General features: G+C 43.7%; 1 protein-coding gene across 1 annotated transcript; it reads right to left on the bottom strand.

Moving 5' to 3' along the window:
• Positions 1-1785: 1785 nt before the first annotated feature.
• Positions 1786-20793, bottom strand: hook2 (hook microtubule-tethering protein 2). The gene is made up of 22 exons (XM_002938484.5): positions 20597-20793; positions 17680-17765; positions 17254-17326; positions 15818-15868; positions 15434-15566; positions 14954-15021; positions 14043-14105; positions 13548-13628; positions 10210-10367; positions 9375-9515; positions 8825-9026; positions 7615-7725; positions 6832-6919; positions 6268-6337; positions 5226-5363; positions 4212-4299; positions 4083-4117; positions 3155-3237; positions 2920-3023; positions 2562-2666; positions 2182-2253; positions 1786-2097 (listed from the first exon to the last, which is right to left on the bottom strand). Exons 1-22 carry the CDS (start codon positions 20642-20644, stop codon positions 1930-1932), a joined length of 2166 nt encoding a protein of 721 aa, XP_002938530.1. The 5' UTR covers positions 20645-20793; the 3' UTR covers positions 1786-1929.
• Between the last annotated feature and the right edge of the window lie 875 nt (positions 20794-21668).

The raw sequence follows: 21668 nt of genomic DNA, 5'->3' as shown, positions 1-21668 counted from the left end.
GAAGACGAACAATAAAGGTGGTGCCGGGGGGGAGGGATACAGTATATGGCAGAGGAAAGAAGGCAGCATAGAATACATTCCCCTAGTACTCTGTCAATTCAGTATTAGGGAAAAGCTTTAAAGAGACACTAACATGAAAATGAACATCTGACATGTCACATTAATAAAGCTGTGAAAGTGTTTCCGGCCAATAAGCTGCCCCTGGGGTATTGGCACAGGTGAGCCTCTCACACCCCAGTCCGACCCTGTAAGTCAGTTTGTCCTTATCGCGGGCTACTTGCTATAAAGGGATCCCCAGGCTGCAGCACTGCGGCTATCATTGACTTCCAGTACAATATGCTGGGAGCTTCCCGACTCGTAAACAAAAGGCAAAGTAAACCCTTCTTGACTAAAATAGCTTATAACGAACGTTTTATGGAGTCCTGGGACTTGCTAGTAATGCCACGCACGTGTCTATACAATGGCACCGACCTAACAAGATGCCCACACTGAATACAAACACCCAGCTGTGCCAGTGGAGCAGAGAAATGGGTACCACATCCATTCCCCTCACTTCCACACCATCAATTAAACACACGTATATATTATTATTATTATTAAGTTATTCTTTCTGCTCCCGCGGAACCTTAGAAAGCATCCCATATGCACTCTCCAGGCTCTCTGGGCTCAGGGAGTTCATGTTAAGGCAGCACAGAAATCTACACTCAAATATATACAGAAACACTTACTAACGAGAGATGTGCAACACGTTGCCGGGGGGAAAATAAGGGCAGGGATTGGGCAGAGGAGTGTGTCTTTCTATCCAATCAGAATAAAGCAAAAGGAGAATAAATCACTATTAACATCAAACGTTTCTGTGCAAAGCTTCACTCGGACCATTGGCCAAAAGGACAGAAAATAAATCTGAAAATCATAGAAGATGCCCGGCTAAGTAAACTCTACATTTCTGCACAATTCCTGTGTCTATATATCTTCGCTAAGTGTTTATAAAACCTCCCAGTATTAAAATATCTGATGTAATAAAAAACAATGGAAAAAAATAGATATTCGGTGGGAGGGTTTAAATCTGACATGGGCAGGGGTGGCAAAAAAAAAAAAAAAATCGATCTATTTAGTGAAAGTGTGCTAAAACGGTACTTGATTGTCCGTGGAGGAAAGGAAGGTGCCAGGGAGTGAAACAGTTAAAGGATTTGAGGGGGGGGGTATGTGAACAAGGCAGCAAAATTAAAAGGTAAAAGGTTTCTGTTTTTACCCCTGTATGGGCCAATCCCACAAGGGGCACTCTATGATAGTATTAGTGATTGGTTTTATGGGTTAAAAGGCCACTCATCTTTGAGTAGGAAGGGGGGGGGGGAGATAAAGAACCCTGCAATATGAATGGTGTAGTCTGGGGTACCCACTCTCAGCAATAAAAGTGGGATTGCTCATACACTTATCACCCCACATTTAGGTAATAAGTGTCCCCCCCAGTCAAAAATCAGCAGGGGCAGCCTCTATGATTCAAGTACTTTTTTTTAACCCTTAGTGTTATGACATTTCTAGCTGCAAGTGAGATACCCCTGGCCAATCACTGAACCCTACTGATTATAAACAGAACTGGCCCTTTAATAGATAAAAAACACTGACTACCACAAGGCCAAGTGGCCCCATTGTGCTGCCAAGGATGTAACAGCAGTGTGCAGCTTATAGGACACACAGGGGGCTATGTCATAAAAGGCACTAAGTTTGCCCAGGAGCAGTAACCCATAGCAACCCATAAGATGCTTTTAAACAGGTGACCAGAAAATTCTACCTGCTGATTGGTTGCTATGGGTTACTGCACCTGGGCAAACTCAGTGCCGTTTATTACATATGGGGGTAAGGTAATTCCTTGGTGGTGTAGAGTGTTTGTGTTCTTTCCCCAGTTCAGATCCAGGAGCCATTGCTGCTTCAGGAGAAGCTTTGGCGCTTGTCTGTGTATTGGGGCAGCAGCGTGTGAGAGCGGGAGATTTGTCCTCGTCGGGCGTTGGTAGCCAATCGCTGCTGAGCTAGGAACGACTGCGCGCCGTTAGGTGGCTGGGACCTCTCGTCGGTGGCCTTCTGGTGCAGAGCCATGCCCTGAAAGAAAGGCCAGCGATTAATCTCACCGCCATACATGGGAGGGGGGTTTTGGCAATGCGGCCGGGCGGAACAGCCACTCACCATATTGTACCAGGCGCTGATAATCAGCTTCTCCTCGTGGTCCCGCTGAACCTTTGTCTTTTCATAGTCAGTCTTAAAGGGAAACACAGCAAATCGTTCTGTCAGGGGTGATAGCCAGTTAAGTGAGCAAACAACATATAGGAGAACAAAGATGGGGGACTGATCCGATTGCCATCTTGGGAGTTTTTCCCCCCTGCGGCAAATTAGAGAGGCTTCAGATGGGGTTTTTGCCTTCCTCTGGATCAACTAGCAGTTAGGCAGGTTATATATAGGCACTATGGTTGAACGTGATGGACATATGTCTTTTTTTCAACCTAACTTACTATGTCCCCATAGAGTTAAGAAAGAGAACAGAGTTCAGCCCAAGGCCCCCCTCTCACCTCCAGGTGCCGGATGCGAGTGTCTTTTTCCTGTAGCTGGTTCTTCAAGGCTTGAATCTCAGGAGGGATACAGTTCTGCTGCTTTGGGTCTAGACTTTTAATCACCTGGGGGGGAAGGCCCAGTACGCCATTAGATCACATACATATCAGTATACATATAATACATGGAAGCAAATATCATTATATAGGACAGCTTAAAAAAGGAAAATTGAGAAATGCCTTAGGGAATCCCACCACATTGCTGTGGTATTGGTGCCACTACCGGCAGAGAGAGCAAATATGGGCACCTTTAATGGGAACTGCACCCACGGAACCTGGTTGGACATGAATCCCAGTAGAGAGATCTATAAGTACTCACTGTTCTAGCTTTGTCCACATAGCGTTTATATCTGTCCTCCATCGCCCGCATATCTTCCTCCTTCTGGCGCAGGATCTGCTGTAATTCATTCACCTTACGGGACACTGGGAGAGAGAGAGAGACCAAACGTGTCACACACAGTAAGTGTGCCCCTTCATGCAGTTACATAGACAGAGATAGACTGATACACATACACACAGGTAAAAATAAAAAAGTTAAAATGAATATATATTACTATTGAGATCAGCTTTTGGCTCCAGTGTTTCGATATATTCTCTCTTCTTCTGGAGTTCCGAGTGAGCATCGTGTAGCATTTCCCTACAGCACAGCAATACAAGTTTGTATTGTTATATTCTTCAAGGTTCCCATATCTCTGCATTTATATCTGTGCCCCTCTCCCAATAACCCCCTTTACTTGTATTGTATCTGTGTCCCTCTGTATATTAGAGTGTAAGCTCTGCAGGGCAGGATTCCCTTCTCCCAGTGGTTCCCTCTCCCTGTATTGTATCTGTGTCCCTCTGTATATTAGAGTGTAAGCTCTGCAGGGCAGGATTCCCTTCTCCCAATGGTTCCCTCTCCCTGTATTGTATCTGTGTCCCTCTGTATATTAGAGTGTAAGCTCTGCAGGGCAGGATTCCCTTCTCCCAATGGTTCCTTCTCCCTGTATTGTATCTGTGTCCCTCTGTATATCAGAGTGTAAGCTCTGCAGGGCAGGATTCCCTTCCCCCAATGATTCCCTCTCCCTGTATTGTATCTGTGCCCCTCTGTATATTAGAGTGTAAGCTCTGCAGGGCAGGATTCCCTTCTCCCAATGGTTCCCTCTCCCTGTATTGTATCTGTGTCCCTCTGTATATTAGAGTGTAAGCTCTGCAGGGCAGGATTCCCTTCTCCCAATGGTTCCCTCTCCCTGTATTGTATCTGTGTCCCTCTGTATATTAGAGTGTAAGCTCTGCAGGGCAGGATTCCCTTCTCCCAACGGTTCCCTCTCCCTGTATTGTATCTGTGCCCCTCTGTATATTAGAGTGTAAGCTCTGCAGGGCAGGATTCCCTTCTCCCAATGGTTCCCTCTCCCTGTATTGTATCTGTGTCCCTCTGTATATTAGAGTGTAAGCTCTGCAGGGCAGAATGTTTCCCAGTGTATTGGAGATAAGAAAATATCTTACAGGTGCTCCTCCAGTTTTCTTTTCAGCTGGGAAGACTGGGGAACAAAACAAAGACAAAGAGACAAGAGTGTGAGATGATTCTGTAAGACTGACACACACACAGACCAATACAGATGGGGGGCCACTCACATCCTCTGCCCGATTCCCCTGCTCCCGCAGATGTTTCTGCAGTTCCTCCACCTGAGCCTTCAGTTCTTTGATCTGTTGCTGCTGGAGCCTGGAGAGATAGTGATAGGAGCCATTAAATAAAGCACCAACTGAAAGCCACACACAAGTTTACTTGCTCTGCCTCAGCTAAGCTTTCCTACTTTACAGATAAACCATTCACGGCTCCCTACAGGCAGCAGTGCTGTAAATGAAGCTTTTTTAGCTAAAGAGCAATGGATCTGCTAAACACTTCCTCTGGCCCAGAGTGTATAAATAAATGTTCTGCCATAAAGCAAGGTATGGCTTCTGTTTTTTCCCCAGAGAGGAAGTGGAGGCAGTCACCGGTACCCACAAATACATTTCCCTTTTTCCAAAAAAAGAAGGAAATATACTTCCCCGTACAACCACATAAAGCACGTAGAACTATTTTAAGTGGCAGAGGAGAGAGATCAGAGCATATACAGAGTTCTCAGATGGCCTAAATGCCAGATCTACTGCAAAATAAACATATTATTACTAAAGTCTGTTTAGTATTACCAATAGTCTGTTCGTATCACCAGTCAATGGATAAGTGAAGATTGTCCATTCTCCTTACCACTACTTAAGGTGGCCATACACGGGCAGATCCGCTCGCTTGGCGATGTCGCCAAGCGAGCGGATCTTCACCTGATATCCCCACCTACGGGTGGCGATATCGGGGAGGAATGTCGGTGAATTAGATCGTTTGGCCCTGGGGCCAAACGATCGAATTCTGCAAGCGGCAATGGGGCAGTCGGTTCGGGGACCGCATCAACGAGCCGATGCGGTCCCCGATCCGACGGGATTTTCTAACCTGGCCGACCGATCGTTTCTGCCCCTACACGGGCCGATCGGCCCGTGTATGGGGACCTTAACACCATGCTTCCTTTGCTGCCTCACCCCACATCTATTGGTATAATTGCCCCTCACCCCCCAATTTTTTCCCATTATTTCTAAGCAGCTCCGATACCCACTAACCTGCTTTCGCTCTCCATTCTGTTCTTGCTTCGGTTGGATTCTTCCAGAAGATTCTGAAGGTCACAGAGACGATCTTGGTATGAGGCCTCTTGCGTGCAAAGCATCTTATTCTCCTGCTGCAGCCGCATCACTGTCTCTCTGGGACAAAATGGCACATGTAATTTAACATAGGAAAACACCAACTGGAGCTAACGATACTACAGGGTAATACAGAGAACAGTGAGGTATAGGAGGGAGGTGGAGTCTGCCCCTCCCACTGCAGGGTGATACAGTGACACAGACAGGAGGGAGCTATGGGACACGGAGTCTGCCCCTCCCACTGCAGGGTGATACAGTGACACAGACAGGAGGGAGCTATGGGACACCGAGTCTGCCCCTCCCACTGCAGGGTGATACAGTGACACAGACAGGAGGGAGCTATGGGACATGGAGTCTGCCCCTCCCACTGCAGGGTGATACAGTGACACAGACAGGAGGGGGCTATGGGACACGGAGTCTGTCCCTCCCACTGCAGGGTGATACAGTGACACAGACAGGAGGGGGCTATGGGACATGGAGTCTGCCCCTCCCACTGCAGGGTGATACAGTGACACAGACAGGAGGGGGCTATGGGACACGGAGTCTGTCCCTCCCACTGCAGGGTGATACAGTGACACAGACAGGAGGGAGCTATGGGACATGGAGTCTGCCCCTCCCACTGCAGGGTGATACAGTGACACAGACAGGAGGGGGCTATGGGACACGGAGTCTGTCCCTCTCACTGCAGGGTAATACAGTGACACAGACAGGAGGGAGCTATGGGACACAGAGTCTGCCCCTCCCACTGCAGGGTGATACAGTGACACAGACAGGAGGGAGCTATGGGACATGGAGTCTGTCCCTCCCACTGCAGGGTGATACAGTGACACAGACAGGAGGGAGCTATGGGACATGGAGTCTGCCCCTCCCACTGCAGGGTGATACAGTGACACAGACAGGAGGGAGCTATGGGACATGGAGTCTGCACCTCTCACTACCAACACCCTGTAGGCAAAATTTTTACCTGAGCTCTGCTGGGACAATTTCTGCTGCTAAATTTTCCAAGGGAGGAGAAGATCCTGAGAGCAGCACATCTGCAAGAAGAAGAGGACATGTTAGATAATAGCATGGGTCTCACCCACCTTCCAGCTGATCATACATTGGTATTTCCCACACTGGACCCTAAGGCACTGCTATAATATACCTCTTACACGCATCACAATTGCCACAAGTATATACTCTCCTAATCCACTAGGGGGTAGTCTCAGTGCTACAAGTAAGAGCTTCCTTGTATTTTATAATCACGTTTTTCCTACACAGGGGTACGCAAAACGTAGATATAGTGATTAAATCCCCTATACGGGTATTTCCCATCATACAGATTTTAATATAATGGCTTGGGGTAATGAACTTCCCAACTGAAATACCAGAAAGTGGATTCAGTTTTAGTGTAACGCAATGAGACCAATGAGTTCATAAAAGGAAAGAATTTTGCTGCAGGCCCAGTAAATTGCAGTATCATCACCGTCTCAACTTTGTAGATTGTTGTGAAATTCCCAAGAAGTGCGCTTATGATTTAGGGTCTCACCTGCTTGTCCCAGGCATGTTTGCTGTAGGTGAGAGCAGCGCAGCTCATCGTTTGTCTCGCGCAGTGAATCACGCTCTGTTATGAGCCTCTGGGGAGACAAAACAGGCATAAGTCCCACGGATGCAACATAACAGATTGCCCAATGCCTTTCATGCACAAAAACCTACAGTCTATGATGGTGATGAAACAAAATGCAGTTCTACCTAAGGGTGAAGACACATGGAGCTACTTAGTAGCAGCTACTTGTCACGGCTACTGAACACCTGAAAATACCCTGCCATAGACAATAATGAATATGAATAGGAGAGGATTTAAATAGAAAGAGAAGTAAAAAAAATGTACAACAATAAAATTGTAACTTGACGGGCAATTGTTTTTTGGCTGCTGGGTTTAGTGACCCCCATTTGAAAGCTGGAAAGAGGCAGAAGAGGTAGGCAAATAATTACAAAAATATATAATGAAGTTCCTAGGAACAGTACATTCCATAACATACTAAGAGTAAGCATAAAGGTGAACCACCCCTATAATGATCATTGGACTAAAGACCAAGGATTCTCCCCATGCCAGGAGTGGAATATAAATATGCTATATTATGATCTCAAACTGTGCGACAAGAAGGAATTGGCAGTTAACTGGGAAAACATTAAACCATACTTGGTTCAGACATCTATATGTTGCCCCCCCCATCTGCCTCTCTTCTCTTAATAGTGCATTGCTTGGCTGCACCTGCATATCCACATCCGACTCCCAAGAACATTTTATTTTACCAAAGGAACGGCTCACCTCTCTCTCTTTCTGCAAGGCCTCAAATTTCTCCTTCAGGGTCTGGAACTCAAACTGCCATTTCTCAGCCCGCAGAGACTCTGTCGAGTGCTTCTTATGCAGCTCCTGGATCTGCGAGGTACAAATATAAGTACATATTATTACTAAGCTACACCACCATCAATCCAAACCCTAGACCGCAGGCCCTGTTAGACACATTCACATATAAAAAGAGTTGGGGAGCAACACAAGCATGAAAAATGTACCTGGGGATGTCAAAAGGGCTTTGATTGGCTATTTTATAGCCCCTTTGTGGACTGGCAGCCTATAGAAGGCTGTTTGGCAGTACATCTGGTTTTTATGCAACCAAAACTTGCCTCCAAGCCAAGAATTCATAAATAAGCACCTGCTTTGAGGCCACTGGGGGCAACATCCAAAGGAGTTGGTGAGAAACGTGTTGCTCCTGAGTCACTGGTTGGGGATCACTGCCTTAGACATTCATCAAATAAACCATAATCAACAGGCAGAAAACCCTTCTTGGGTACCTACACCGCTTTGCTGCTGTTACAAACTTTAACAAGATCTTGCTTCCCCCAGAGCAGGAAAATAAAGGTATAGCCCACTCTTAAAAGGGGTAGTTCCCCTTTAAATGTTTTTTTAGTATAATGTATTAATTATTTGAAATAATAAATTCAGTTGCTCTTGATTTTTTTTTTTATTATTTGTGTTCATTAAATGATTTAGCTTTTTGTTCAGCAGCTCTCCAGTTTGGAATTTCAGCAGCTATCTGGTTGCTAGGGTCCAATTTAACCACCAGGAAAAAATAGAAACAGGCATATAAATAAAGGAAGGCCTAAATAGAAAGATAAGTAATAAGTAACAATAACAGTAAAATTGTAACCCCATTGGCTATTGTAGCCAATAGCTTTTTGGCTGCCAGGGTCAATGACCCCCAATTAAAAAGCCTAAAAATAGTCAGAAGAGGATGGAAATTAATTCAAAAACTATAAAAAATGAAGACCAATTGAAAAGTTGCTTAGAACTGCTCTCTCTATAACATTTAAAAGTGAAACACCCCTTTAAATGGCATAAAAAAAAAAATTGTCTCCAGTATCTAGGACCAGTAATATCTCTCTTGGTTCCTAGCATTCAGGACAATGCCGCCCCTGGCCTGGGAGGCAAACACCCCCAATTATTTTGATAAATTTGTCTTTTTGTAATTCTCTCCCACCTGTCGGCTAAGGTTTTCCAGCTGCCCCCGGGACGCATTGGCCTTGTGAAGCTCCTCCTCCAGCTGGCAGGTTCGCTGCATGTACACAGTGTTCCTCTCTTCCAACAGCTTCACTTGTCGCCTCAGGTCCCCCAGATCTTCCAGTTTCTTCTTATACGACTCCACCAGGGATTCCAGCTTCCCCACTCGGTCAGAGGAGTGACTGAAGGGCAGCAGGTAGAAACATACAAGGTAACAAGGGGTTACCATACAGCTACGTCCAACACCAGCAAATTAATCTAGTGGATGGGGCCTAAGCAGTAATAAAAATAAGGGTTTATACCCACAAATTTAGCTAGAGGGGTCTATATGTATTATTTTCCTTTTTTTTTACATCAACTCTTTAATGCCACATTGCAAGGGCAGGGAGGAGTAAATAGGTATCACTCCGACAGCCTCCTAATTAATGTCCCTATTACAAATAAACTCGACCTTATTATTACATCTGAGCACAGAGGATGAGCTCTTTATACCTAAGTGCACTGGGTCCCCAAGACTTGCCAGCCCTTACCGGAGAACGTCCATCTCATCCCTCAAGGCCTGGGCCTCATGTGCCAAGCCGGTCAGGTCCTGGTTGCGCTGCTGTAACTCCTGTATGTCCCGATCTAGTTCCTGGCATCGCTGTCTGTAGTCATCTCTGGAGCTTTCCAACCTGTGGGGAGAGCATGTCATTCCATGCTCCCAACAAATGTATTTGTAGCTGTAATATTGGTGTGTAGGCGCCATCTCAGTGTATTGTGCCTGAGTCTGAGCTTTCAGCCAGCGCTACACATTAGAACTGCTTTCGCTAACCTATTGTTTCTCCTACTCCCATGTAACTGGAGGAGTCCCAAGCCGGACTTGGATTTCTTACTATTGAGTGCTATTCTGATACCTACTGGGAGCTGCTATCTTGCTTCCTTTCCCATTGTTCTGCTGATCAGCTGCTGGGGGTGGGGGGGGGGGGATATCATTCCAACTTGCAGCGCAGCAGTAAAGTGTGGCTGAGTCTGAGCTTTCAGAAGGAGCCAGCGCTACACATTAGAACTGCTTTCAGCTAACATATTGTTTCTTCTACTCCCATGTAACTGGGGGAGTCCCAAGCCGGACTTGGATTTCTTACTATTTAGTGCTATACTGGGAACTACTATATTGCTCCCTTCCCATTGTTCTGCTGATGGGAGGGGGGGGGGGATATCACTCCAACTTGTGAAATTTGTAAAATAAAAATAAAAATCTTCTTACCAAGATCTGGCTGAGCATTCCAGCCATAAAGCAAGACAGAATTGCTGTTCTTTTGCCAAAAAGCAAGTCACATGAGAACCAGAAACAGCAAATTCCTTTTTACCCTCATGTTTCTCATTTACCTGTAGTTCTCCTCCTGCAGTTGTTCAATCTGGCTCTGTAGAAGGAGCAACTTTTTGTTGAACAGTTGGGGAGTGCCCATGCCAGACTGCTCCTGCTGTTCTCTTAGGTTTCGGTTCTCACCCACCAGGTTCTTCTTTTCTTCCATAAGCAGAGACACCTTGGGGAAGGGTGGGGAGGGGGTACAACAAAAGGGAAAGGAGCAAGATCCCCCCAAAAATGTAAGAACAGGGATAACAGAATCAATGAGTTAAAAGGGCCGGGTGGATACGGACACAGGAAAAATAATATGGAAATGGGAGGTTTTCAGATGTGGTTAAATAACAACTCCTTGATAGACAGCAGGATGATGACTGATGTAGTTCAACAACATCTAATGGGCAACTGGTTGTATACCCCTGCTGTCAATTGTAAATATCCTATTTATGGTGTATACTAATTACTAACATTATAGCTAATTGTGTATTTATAACTGTGTATCCCAAACGAAAAGAACACAGGGAGTAAAATAGGTGTAGCCTCACAATAGGCTGCCATGGACCTTACAGAGCCATTTTGTATCTCTAACACATTATTTTACAAAGCAAAAGCCATTGCTTCTCTGTAACAGTGGAAGAGAAGGGTTGTTTGGGGTGGGAAAGAGTGTTGATGTTTATATTTTAATGCATTTCCCTGAGAGCACAAGGGTTGAGTCAGCAAGGGAGAGGTTAAACCAGTTGGGGAGGAATTCCTGTAACGAGGTGGGGTCTGCAGTCACCTACATGCGTGCATTTACATGAGCAGCTGTCTCCCAGTCCAATGGCCTTTCCACTACTGGGAAATGATGATTTTATAATGGCGTAGGCAGTGTATAGTGAGCATCAATATGGTTATGGGCACTAACTATATAAAAGTATTGGCTATATATCTATTGGGTCAGTCTGAATATCCCCTTGGATGAAAACAACATAATGCAAGGGGTTTGAATAGGCCTTGATATTGATCCTCCTAAATTGATGCACCACTTGGAATGGCACAGATTCACATAAATTTGTGACTTTATATCTATATGCTCATCACATGACTCTGTGGTCCTATGGCTGAGGGACTGGATCAATGACATAACAGGCCACACAGGGGCAGACTTGCCATAGGCAACCAGTCTCCTTTACATTACCCATCAGTCCAAATTCCAATCATATCAGTGGATAGAAATGCCACCAGGATAGGGGAAGCTGCCCCCTCGTGTGCACCACAGACCCCTCCCTGTAAGAGCTGGGGATAAGCAGGGTTAGGGCACCAGCGTGGCAACGTTGGCATGCAGCGGGGTTAGTGTAGCAGGCACAGGCTGGTCTTAAACTCACCCAAAAGTCCGGAAGCCAAACCCAACTCAGTTTATAACCTTTTCAGAGGGTGAAATGACTCATTCAGGTGGGAAACAAAAAGCACCCCAATAACAAAGTCTGCAGATGAAAACCTCAATACCCAGCACTATGTACAGTAGTGAAGCCTACTGGTTCTAACCCTTCCCAGACTATTGCAGGCACAGTTTTCATTGCAGACTCAATTAAATACATATGGAGGCCTATGCTGCACATAGTATTTATCTGCCTGGGGGAGAAACACCACTGGGACATCTCTCATTCAGATGAATAGAAATTACGGCACATAGTTTTTTAATCATCTAAATGACTGGATCAAGGGGTTTTAAATGTTTCTCTACCAGCGGAAGTTCCCTTGCAGAGGAGCATTAAAGGTGTAGTTCACTATTAACTTTTAGTATGACATAGACAGTGATATTCTGAGACAATTTGCAATTGGTATCTTTATGGTTTTCAGTTATTCAGCTTTCTGATCCACACCTCTCCAGTTTGGTAACTATCTGGTTGCTAGGGCCTAATTTTACCTAGCAATCAGCAGTGGTTTGAATAAGAGACTACATTAAGCATAGTAGAGAGACTACATAGGTAGATAAGCAATAAAAAGTATCAATAATGATAACATTGTAGGAGCAATAGTTTTTGCCTGCTGGGGTCATTTAAAAGCTGGAAACAGTCAGAAGAGGAAGGCAAATAACTCTAAACCTATAAATAATCAAACCAAACTGCAAATTTGCTAGGAACAGGTCATTCTATAACAAACTAAAAGTTACCTTAAAAGATGAACCACCCATTTAAGTGCAACATACACCTCATATATAAGATGAAAGCCCCAGCCACCGGTATAACTCACACCACAATCATCACTACTTTGGGACAGGCAGTGCGGAAAATCCTTGGTCATGAACGTGGGCCGTTTACTGGGATTTATGAAATAAAATGCATCTATTAAACACATTATTCAAAGCAGTTACTTGTTCGCTAGCTTTATTTTCCATATAAATGAATAAATATCTATAAAAAAGAAAGCTCTGCAAACAAATAAATGTTACTTTTAGCCCATGCTGGCTTCCCTGTGATAGTAGTAACTATAGTAGTACATCTCTCTGCTCTTGTATACTCCCTCTTCTCCCAGTGACCCAAGTGGCTAACCCTTTGCCCTGGGCACTTAGCCAGGAAGCACAAGGATGCCCTTTTTAATCTACTCCCTGTGTATAGGACTTATTGGAATTGAGAGTGCCCTATGCATTTGATAAGACAAGGTAACTGGGGGTGCCTGAATAACTGGTACCCCCACTGATTGTATCTTTGCTTGTCCTGCACAAATGAACCACAGAATAAAAGGGTTGGCCACTTGGCTTTTGCTACCAGGTTCTTTGCTAATAAGGAGCAAGGGCAGCTAAAGCCATTATAGATTGTAACTGTTTATGCCCCCTGGTTGGCAACTGTTGACAACAGAGCCAGTCAAAATGGGCAGAGATTGCAGCAGCCAACAGCATTGGGCTACTCTGCATTTTAATAACAGACAGAAGCAACCAGGGCAGTATTGTGGGTTGTTTAAGTGAGGAGAAAGTTATATAAATACCTTTTGTTCTCCTTTAATTTGTAGTCTTCTGCGGAACCAGCACTGTTTTAATTTCGGCCTAGAGGATTTGTCTTATTTTTGGCTGTGTTTATGCAATAGCAGCTGTGCCAATGTCTACATGGCCCGGATGTTGCCTGGGCCTCCTGTCATCCGTACCTTTACATTGTTTTCCTTTCTGGCATGTTTCTGCCTTTGTTTGAGCACCCTGCTTACATCCTATCAAAAGTTCACCTTCCCTTTCATAGATATTATCCATTTATGTCTCCCACTTTTTAAGAAGGATCTAGAAAATAAAGAAACGCCCACAAGGATTTTGCCGTTGTAGAGAGACCCACCAGGCAGGCAACACAAGGCACACACAGGTTACACACCTTCAATTGAACACACACACACTTACCTGCTGTTCTAGGTCATGGCAACGTTGCAGAATCTCATTTTTTTCATCGTTGTCCTCACTTAGAAAATAATATTTGCGGGACTGAAAGAAAATTAGGTAAAAGAAAGGGATAAACACTGGGGCAAGAGGGGTTGCAGCAAGAATAATTTTACAATACAATAAATGTAAAATAAAGGTTGAATATAGCGATCAAAGCAAAAAAGAAAAAAAAAAAAACAGAAACCATTGGATGTGCAAAGAAAACATAGGGGAATGGGGGGGCAACATTAAGCAGTTGGAAAGGTAAACTATGAAGAAAGAACCAAAAGGGATGATTAACCCCTTCCCTGTCATCAAGTTCATTCATCTGAATGGAACATGGAAAGATAGAATCTACAATGCTGCTACTCCAAATCCATAGATTTGACAATACTGATAAACGGTTAAAGGGAAACATAAATTCTGTGTGGCAGCTCTAGAACCGGCGAAAGCCAGGGCTGCTTTGCCGAGACTCACCTGGCTATCATAGTTAATGTAGCTTTCACTTGTCACTGCATCTGTGGGGTCCTTGCTGAGCAGCTGTTTAAAGATCAAAGTCAGTGGTTTAATACACAGCAAACATAACGGCACCTTACAGCACCTTCTTTTGAATATGTTTAGTGGTGATGGTTCTAAATGATAACAATATAATCTACGGTTTGGTCATTTCCCTATGGTAGTTACATGACCCGCAACCTTGTACCTTTATATGGTCACATAAACCCTTGGTGACTTCTAATAACTATAAATTACAGGAGGGGATACATTATCCACTATATCATTAATAATATAATTATTATAACTGAGAGCAACGCAGCATGTTGGGGAGCACAGAGCCCATTATTTATCCTTGAACTGGGAAAGGGAATAGGATCAAATTATTTTTTAATTTTGTTTGTGTGTTATATAGAGATAAAACACATATTGGTTCAAATAGGACTATGTCTGGGGCAAACATAGCCTGCAGGTTCCCATTCATATGTCACTGGATTACAAATCCCTAACCTTTGGATCTTAACACCAGGCCCGGATTTGTGGAGAGGCCACAAAGGCCCGGGCCTAGGGCGGCAGAAACCTTGGGGCGGCAGAAACCTTGGGGCGGCATGCCGCCCATGCCGCACCAAAATTGTAAAAGTTTTGTCCCCATACGGAGCAGTGGGGACTTCTCCCCACTGCTCCATATGCATGATTTGGCCTACAGCGCATGCGCGCACCCCTCACCTGCTGTTCGCGCGCAAAACCCCGCCTCCCTCTGCACGCATGCGCACTGGGGGGTGACTATACAAAAACAGTTCTTATTGCCATTTCGTTATCCCATGGGCCTCCAATCACTGGCCACTTTTGTATTCTGAGCTAAAATTCCCATCATGCTTTGACAAAATCCTTACCTCCTGTATGGATTCCATCACTGCTTGCTGGACAGACTCTCCCAGCGTCATTATCTGCTGAATGTGCTCTGGGAAAAAGAAGGACAAGGATAAACATTTGTCTCTCATCCACTGATAGTTACTTCTGTTCAGGCCATCTGGTCTATGGAGCGGACTAAGTCAGCCAGTAAGGGTGAAGACACATGGAGCTGCTAATAGCAGCTACTTTTTCATGGCTACTAAACGCCAGAAAATCCCCTGCCATAGACAATACTGAGAATTGCCTCTGCTAAAACACACATAGAGTCAATTATCAGTACATGATCAGCATTGTCCATTTCAGAAGCCATGACAAGTAGCTGCTACTAGTATCTCTGTGTTTCTTCACCCTAAAAACAAATAGCCCTGGATCCAAAGTAAACAACATTTCTGACCTCAGGGTAGTTAAGTAGCCTTAATTGTAGTATTTGTGTGCCCAAATATTAAGATGACAGCTCTCACCTTCCTTCTTGTCACAGCTGATGGCACAGCCCAACACCAACTGCACCATTTTCCTCAATTCGGCAGCATTAGAGAACTCCCCAATCAAAGCCACATCTGGGATGTGATCATCAGAAACAGGGTGACCCAGGACCTGCACGAGAGCAACCACAAGTTCATTATGTCCTCATTTCACTGCATTATGTCATGTGAAACAACAGACACAAAACACATTTTTATCATTAATATTTTAAAAATATATTTTATGAAAAAAACTTTTCAGGTCTTAGTCTACTATTTTGCTTTAAATCAACTTTAATTTAAGATAGCGTGCATACAGAACAATACAAAACACAGAGCAGCACACTTTTGTGTTAGAATAATGGATGATTGCTAGGAACTCACATCCTGGTAATATTCAAGTATGCTCTGCAGGATCCGCTTCAGATTGCTGACCTAGGGAACAATAAAGAAATAAAACAGATGGCAGTGGGTTAAACAATGCTGCCCATGAAATCGAACCCATGCCCTTCCTGCTAATTTAGGGCACAATAACAAGCAATTAGATGGTAGTAGATTAAACAATGCTGGTCTTAAGATCTAACCTATGCATAACAGTTGTTACCTTACCTTTTAACCAGTTACATAGTTACCTGCATAAGTAGTAAGACAGTTTTCTAATACAGGTATAGGACCCCTTATCCAGAAACCCATTATCCAGAAAGCTCCGAATTACGGAAAGTCCGTCTCCCATAGACTCCACTTTAATCAAATTATTCAGAATTTTAAAACCGATTTCCTTTTTCTCTGTAGTAATTAAAACAGTACCTTGTAATCGATCCCAACTGAGATATGATTAATCCTTATTGTATGCTAAACAATCCTATTGAGTTTAATTAAAGTTTTATTGATTTTTTAGTAGACTTAAGGTATGAAGATCCAAATTACAGAAAGACCCCTTATCCGGAATACCCTTGGTCCCGAGCATTCTGGATAATGGGTCCTATACCTGTATTTAAGTTAGTAGTTAACCACAAAATCTTGCCTTAGCCAGAGCTGTCCTCCTACACTAGTTTTTTTAAACCTTAGTTAGAAAAAGATACAAAAGTCTAATGGAACCTAGCAGTTACACTTAGGCAAAAGAGCTGAACTTGATGTGTCTTTTTTTCAATTGCACCTACTATGTGAATATGAAATTGCTGGATGCCATTGTCCAGCAGCCCACCCTGGTAATGTTACGGCCAGGTGAAAGGGGAGTCTAGCCAGATTTTAGACTTCCCAGCAAAGTTTTAGCAAAGAAAAGCCTTTAAAATACAGCACTGAACTGACTTTTGGAAGAAATTACTCTTTTAGTTATTTTTAACTAATGAAGGAGTGATGTCTAAGTTGTTTGAAATGGTTTAGCAATAAAAGATAATACTTTTGGATAGGCTCAATTAAGTTCTACCTAAAGGTGGCCATACACGGGCCGATTCTAGCTGCTGATATCGGTGTCTTAGACCGACTCAACAGCTTATCGGCCCGTCTATGGGTACTAAAGATGGGCCTGCCCGACCGAAACCTGGCCTAAATCGGGCAGATATTGATCGGGCAAGTTTAAAAATTTAGTCGGATTGAGAATCGCATTGGCTCATTGATGTGGTCCCCGAACCGACTGCACCTATACCCGTCATATTAGCCTGAATTAGCCCGATATCGGCCACCAGTAGGTGGGAATTTCGGGAGAAGATCCGCTCGCAAGCGGATCTTAGCATGTATGGCCACCTTAAGACCAGATCATTATCTGTGCCTCAGTCCTAAAGAGAAGAAGATAAGTTTGTATTCAATACAAGCGTTGGTACCTTTATGCGCCAGTTCTCTGTGGTGTCCTGCTTAACCCTCACAAGCCAGGCCTCATTAAACCAGGATGGGTCTCTGAGAAAAGAGAAGAGACAAGTGGCATGAGAAGTGGAGGAGAAAAGGTCTGTAATACAAAAATACAAAGTAAAAAGGTGCTCAGAGGAGCCAATGGGTGGAAAAATGTGTTTGGATTAAATAAAATAGGAGACAATAAAAATGTAAAGAAAACAAAGGTATTGAAGGCACTTGGGTAGAGTTAACAGTGGCATAGCCATTGCTAGACAAACCAATCCTCCCCCCATATGTTGGTAAACTCCCAGCACCATCCCCAAGAACCTTCTGCTGCTCTCTGCTATTCTCCTGGCATTTCTAAAGAATCCCAGTCTCCGTATAAAAGAGCTCTCTCTTCTGGACTGGTGTGAACTTACATGCGATTCAAGACCTGTGCAATAGCAACTCCTCCTGTAAGATCCTCATAGGAACTGCAAGGACCAGAAACTTGAAATGTCTGCATCTGATTTAGGAAAAGAAAAATAAAGGTCAATATTGGGGAACATCCAAAAGAACTGTGCATCATAGCAGGAGATGGAAGAATGACAGGAACTGTAGCAACTACAGTTGCAGCTAAGAAGCTGCAACAGCGATGGGCAGGTGAAGGGCATTAAGAACACAAATCCCAGAACACCCACTGACAGGCTTTGCCCTCTATTTACCAATTATTATTATTATCCTTTATATAGTGCAGATATATTCAGCAGAAGGCCTAGACTTTCTTGGGGATCTAGGAAATACACAGGCTCTACTGCAGTTGTATCTGGGCTCCATTTTGAGGTGCAACATTAAGTAAAGGGCAACCATTGTTAGCTCACCAGAACACTACTGTATCTGCCTTTTAGACATAGCTCCTATATATCTCATTATAGTAAACTATATACACAGTAAGTAAGGTAATGTAATCAGTAATCTTGAAACCCACTATCAAAAAAGTTCCAAATTACAGAAGGGCCACCTCCCATAGACATTTTAATCAAATAATTAACTTGTTAAAAAAATTATTCTATTTTTCTCTGTAATAATAAAGCAGTAGTTTGTACCTCCTCCCAAATAAGATATAATTAAACCTCACTGGAGGCAACACAATACTGCTGGGTGTGTTCCATGTTTAAATTAATTTTTAATAGACAGTAGGAACAGTAAGACCAAAAAATTACAATGTTTTAAAATAATAACAATATAATGTACAGTTGCCCTGCACTGGTAAAACTGTGTGTGTTTGCTTCAGAAACTCTTATAAAGTTTATATAAACAAAAGGTGCTGTGTAGCCATTACAGCTGGATAAAAGGAAAAAAGGCACAGGTTACATAGCAGATAAACTCTATAGAATACAATGGGAATCTACAGGGCTTATCTGTTATCTGCTTTATAACCTGTGACTTTTCTCTTTTTTTTTCCGATTTGAAAAGCTGGCCCCATGGTAACATAGCAGATTTGTTTATATAAACTATAGTAGGGTTTCTAAAGCAAACACACAACTTTTACCAATGCAGGAAGTAGCACGTAACATATTCATTACTTTTAATAAACTTTTTGGTGTTACGGTTCCTTTAAAGTATGGTCTCCAAATTACCAGGTTATCTGGAAAACCCAAGGTTCTAAGAATTCTGAATAACAGGTCCTATACCCGTATATCAATGTAGGGCAGCATGACAGTCTGAACCACAACAATGAATACACAGAACACTATGGGGCTGATTTACTAATCCACGAATCTGAATCCCGAATGGGATAAAATCGGATTGGAAACTAACATTTTGCGACTTTTTCGTATTTTTTGTGATTTTTTCGTCACCGTCGCAACTTTTTCGTAGCCGTTACGACTTGCGCGAATTGTCACAACTTTTTCATAGCCATTATGACTTTCGTGAATTGTCGCGACTTTTGCATAGCCATTATGACTTTCTCGAATTGTCGCGACTTTTGCATAGCCATTATGACTTTCTCGAATTGTCGTGACTTTTGCATAGCCATTACGACTTTCGTGAATTGTCGCGACTTTTGCATAGCCATTACGACTTTCGTGAATTGTCGCGACTTTTGCATAGCCATTATGACTTTCGTGAATTGTTGCGACTTTTGCATAGCCATTATGACTTTCGTGAATTGTCACAACTTTTTCATAGCCATTATGACTTTCGTGAATTGTCGCGACTTTTGCATAGCCATTATGACTTTCTTGAATTGTCGTGACTTTTGCATAGCCATTACGACTTTCGTGAATTGTCGTGACTTTTGCATAGCCATTATGACTTTCTTGAATTGTCGTGACTTTTGCATAGCCATTACGACTTTCGTGAATTGTCGTGACTTTTGCATAGCCATTATGACTTTCGTGAATTGTCGCGACTTTTGCATAGCCATTATGACTTTCGTGAATTGTCGCGACTTTTGCATAGCCATTATGACTTTCGTGAATTGTCGCGACTTTTGCATAGCCATTATGACTTTCTTGAATTGTCGCAACTTTTGCATAGCCATTATGACTTTCGTGAATTGTCGCGACTTTTGCATAGCCATTATGACTTTCGTGAATTGTCGCGACTTTTGCATAGCCATTATGACTTTCGTGAATTGTTGCGACTTTTGCATAGCCATTATGACTTCGTGAATTGTTGCGACTTTTGCATAGCCATTATGACTTTCGTGAATTGTCGCGACTTTTCATATTGAGCGCTCGAAAAATTCACGACAATTCGCAAAATACCGATCATTGCGAAAAAGACGCATTCGGACGTTCGTGGATTAGTAAATGTGCCCCTAAGTCATCCTACTGCCCTACACTAATGCTCTAAAGGTGCACTTATGCCTGGCAGCTACCGAATATATAGGAACATACCAAATGTTGGAGAGATAGTAACATAGTAAGTTAGGTTGAAAAAAGACATATGTCCATCATGTTCAACCATGTCACATGCAAGGCCAAATGCATTGATGCAAAAAGTACTGTATAATGTGCGTATATTATATATATATATATATATATACAATTTTAGGGCCCCACCACCACAGGTGCCCCTAGGGAGCATTAATAAAGGCACACACCTTGTATAACATACTTTATATATAATATACACCTTATACCTGGGAGGGGGATTCTGGGGGCTTGAACAGGTTGGACACGGCTAATTTGTGGGATAACATAGGGGCCCTCCTTCTCTTATTGCGGCCCCAGACACGTTAACAATACAAGTAGCCAAATAAGTTGCGCTGATAAAGACGGACACTGGAAGTATGTGCAACCTGTTGCTCCGAACTCCCACCATCCCAATGTATTTATAGCGATATACCCATGTAAGCAGAGAGTCGCACAGCTCGCCTTTCCGCTTGCCGCTCATGTTCGCTCCACCACCAGCTTCTCCCGTCACCGAGTTTACACCTATCCGCGGTGGGCAGGGCCCGGCCAATTCCTTATTAATTTTGTCCTTCCGTGGTCGCCGTATACACCACGTGACCCTCGAGATTCAACCCGTCGCCAATCAGGAGAAGGCTTCCCCCGTTGCTAATGGCTACGTTTCCTGTAGGTCCTCATTAAAAAGGTGTCTGTAGCAGTGCCTGACTGTAAAGCTAATGGCGGCGGTGTGACGTGTCTATCACATACAATGTTACCCACCCCCCGGGTCACGACACGACACGACTATATTTAGCTCGCCTGAGGCGCTGTGCCCAGTGCTTGCATCAGTGCAGGCCTTGCCTGTGGCGACCCTGTCAGCTGGCAATGATGGGCAGAAGTATTAACCCTTCATGGGTGTATTGTGTTTAAATAGAACACAGGGCCAGTGTGGTATTAACCTGCATTTTTACACCTTTTGCTTTTTTTCCCCCATTCATTTTAACCTATTTATAAATACTGGGAACCATGAAGACTATAATGAATACCTCCCAACATTTAAAAAGTGAAAAGAGGGACAAAAAGATTTGGCGAGCGCAGCGGCGGCAATTTTTTGACCACACCCACTTCTGTGACCACGCCCCAATTACCACACCCCATTTTTAAAATTCATTTTTTTGCCCCAATAGACAGTACCCTCCATAGACAGTGCCCCCAATTGACCCCATAGACAGACAGTAGCCCCCATACACAGTGCCCCATAGAAAGTACCCCCCATACACAATGCCCCCATACACAGTGCCCCCAATTTCCCCCATAGAAAGTACCCCCCATACACAATGCCCCCATACACAGTGCCCCCAATTTCCCCCATAGATAGTACCTCCAATACACAGTACCCCCCATACACAGTACCCCCCATACACAGTACCCCCCATAAACAGTAGCCCCTAATTGTCCCCATAGAGACTACCTCCAATATACTGTGCTCCCCCCCATAGATGCTGCTTCTTGAGACTCCTGCTCCTTAT

The sequence above is a fragment of the Xenopus tropicalis genome, chromosome 3, assembly GCF_000004195.4.
Source record: "Xenopus tropicalis strain Nigerian chromosome 3, UCB_Xtro_10.0, whole genome shotgun sequence".
Classification (NCBI taxonomy): Eukaryota; Metazoa; Chordata; class Amphibia; order Anura; family Pipidae; genus Xenopus; species Xenopus tropicalis.
This window is presented reverse-complemented; position numbering and strand designations above follow the sequence as displayed.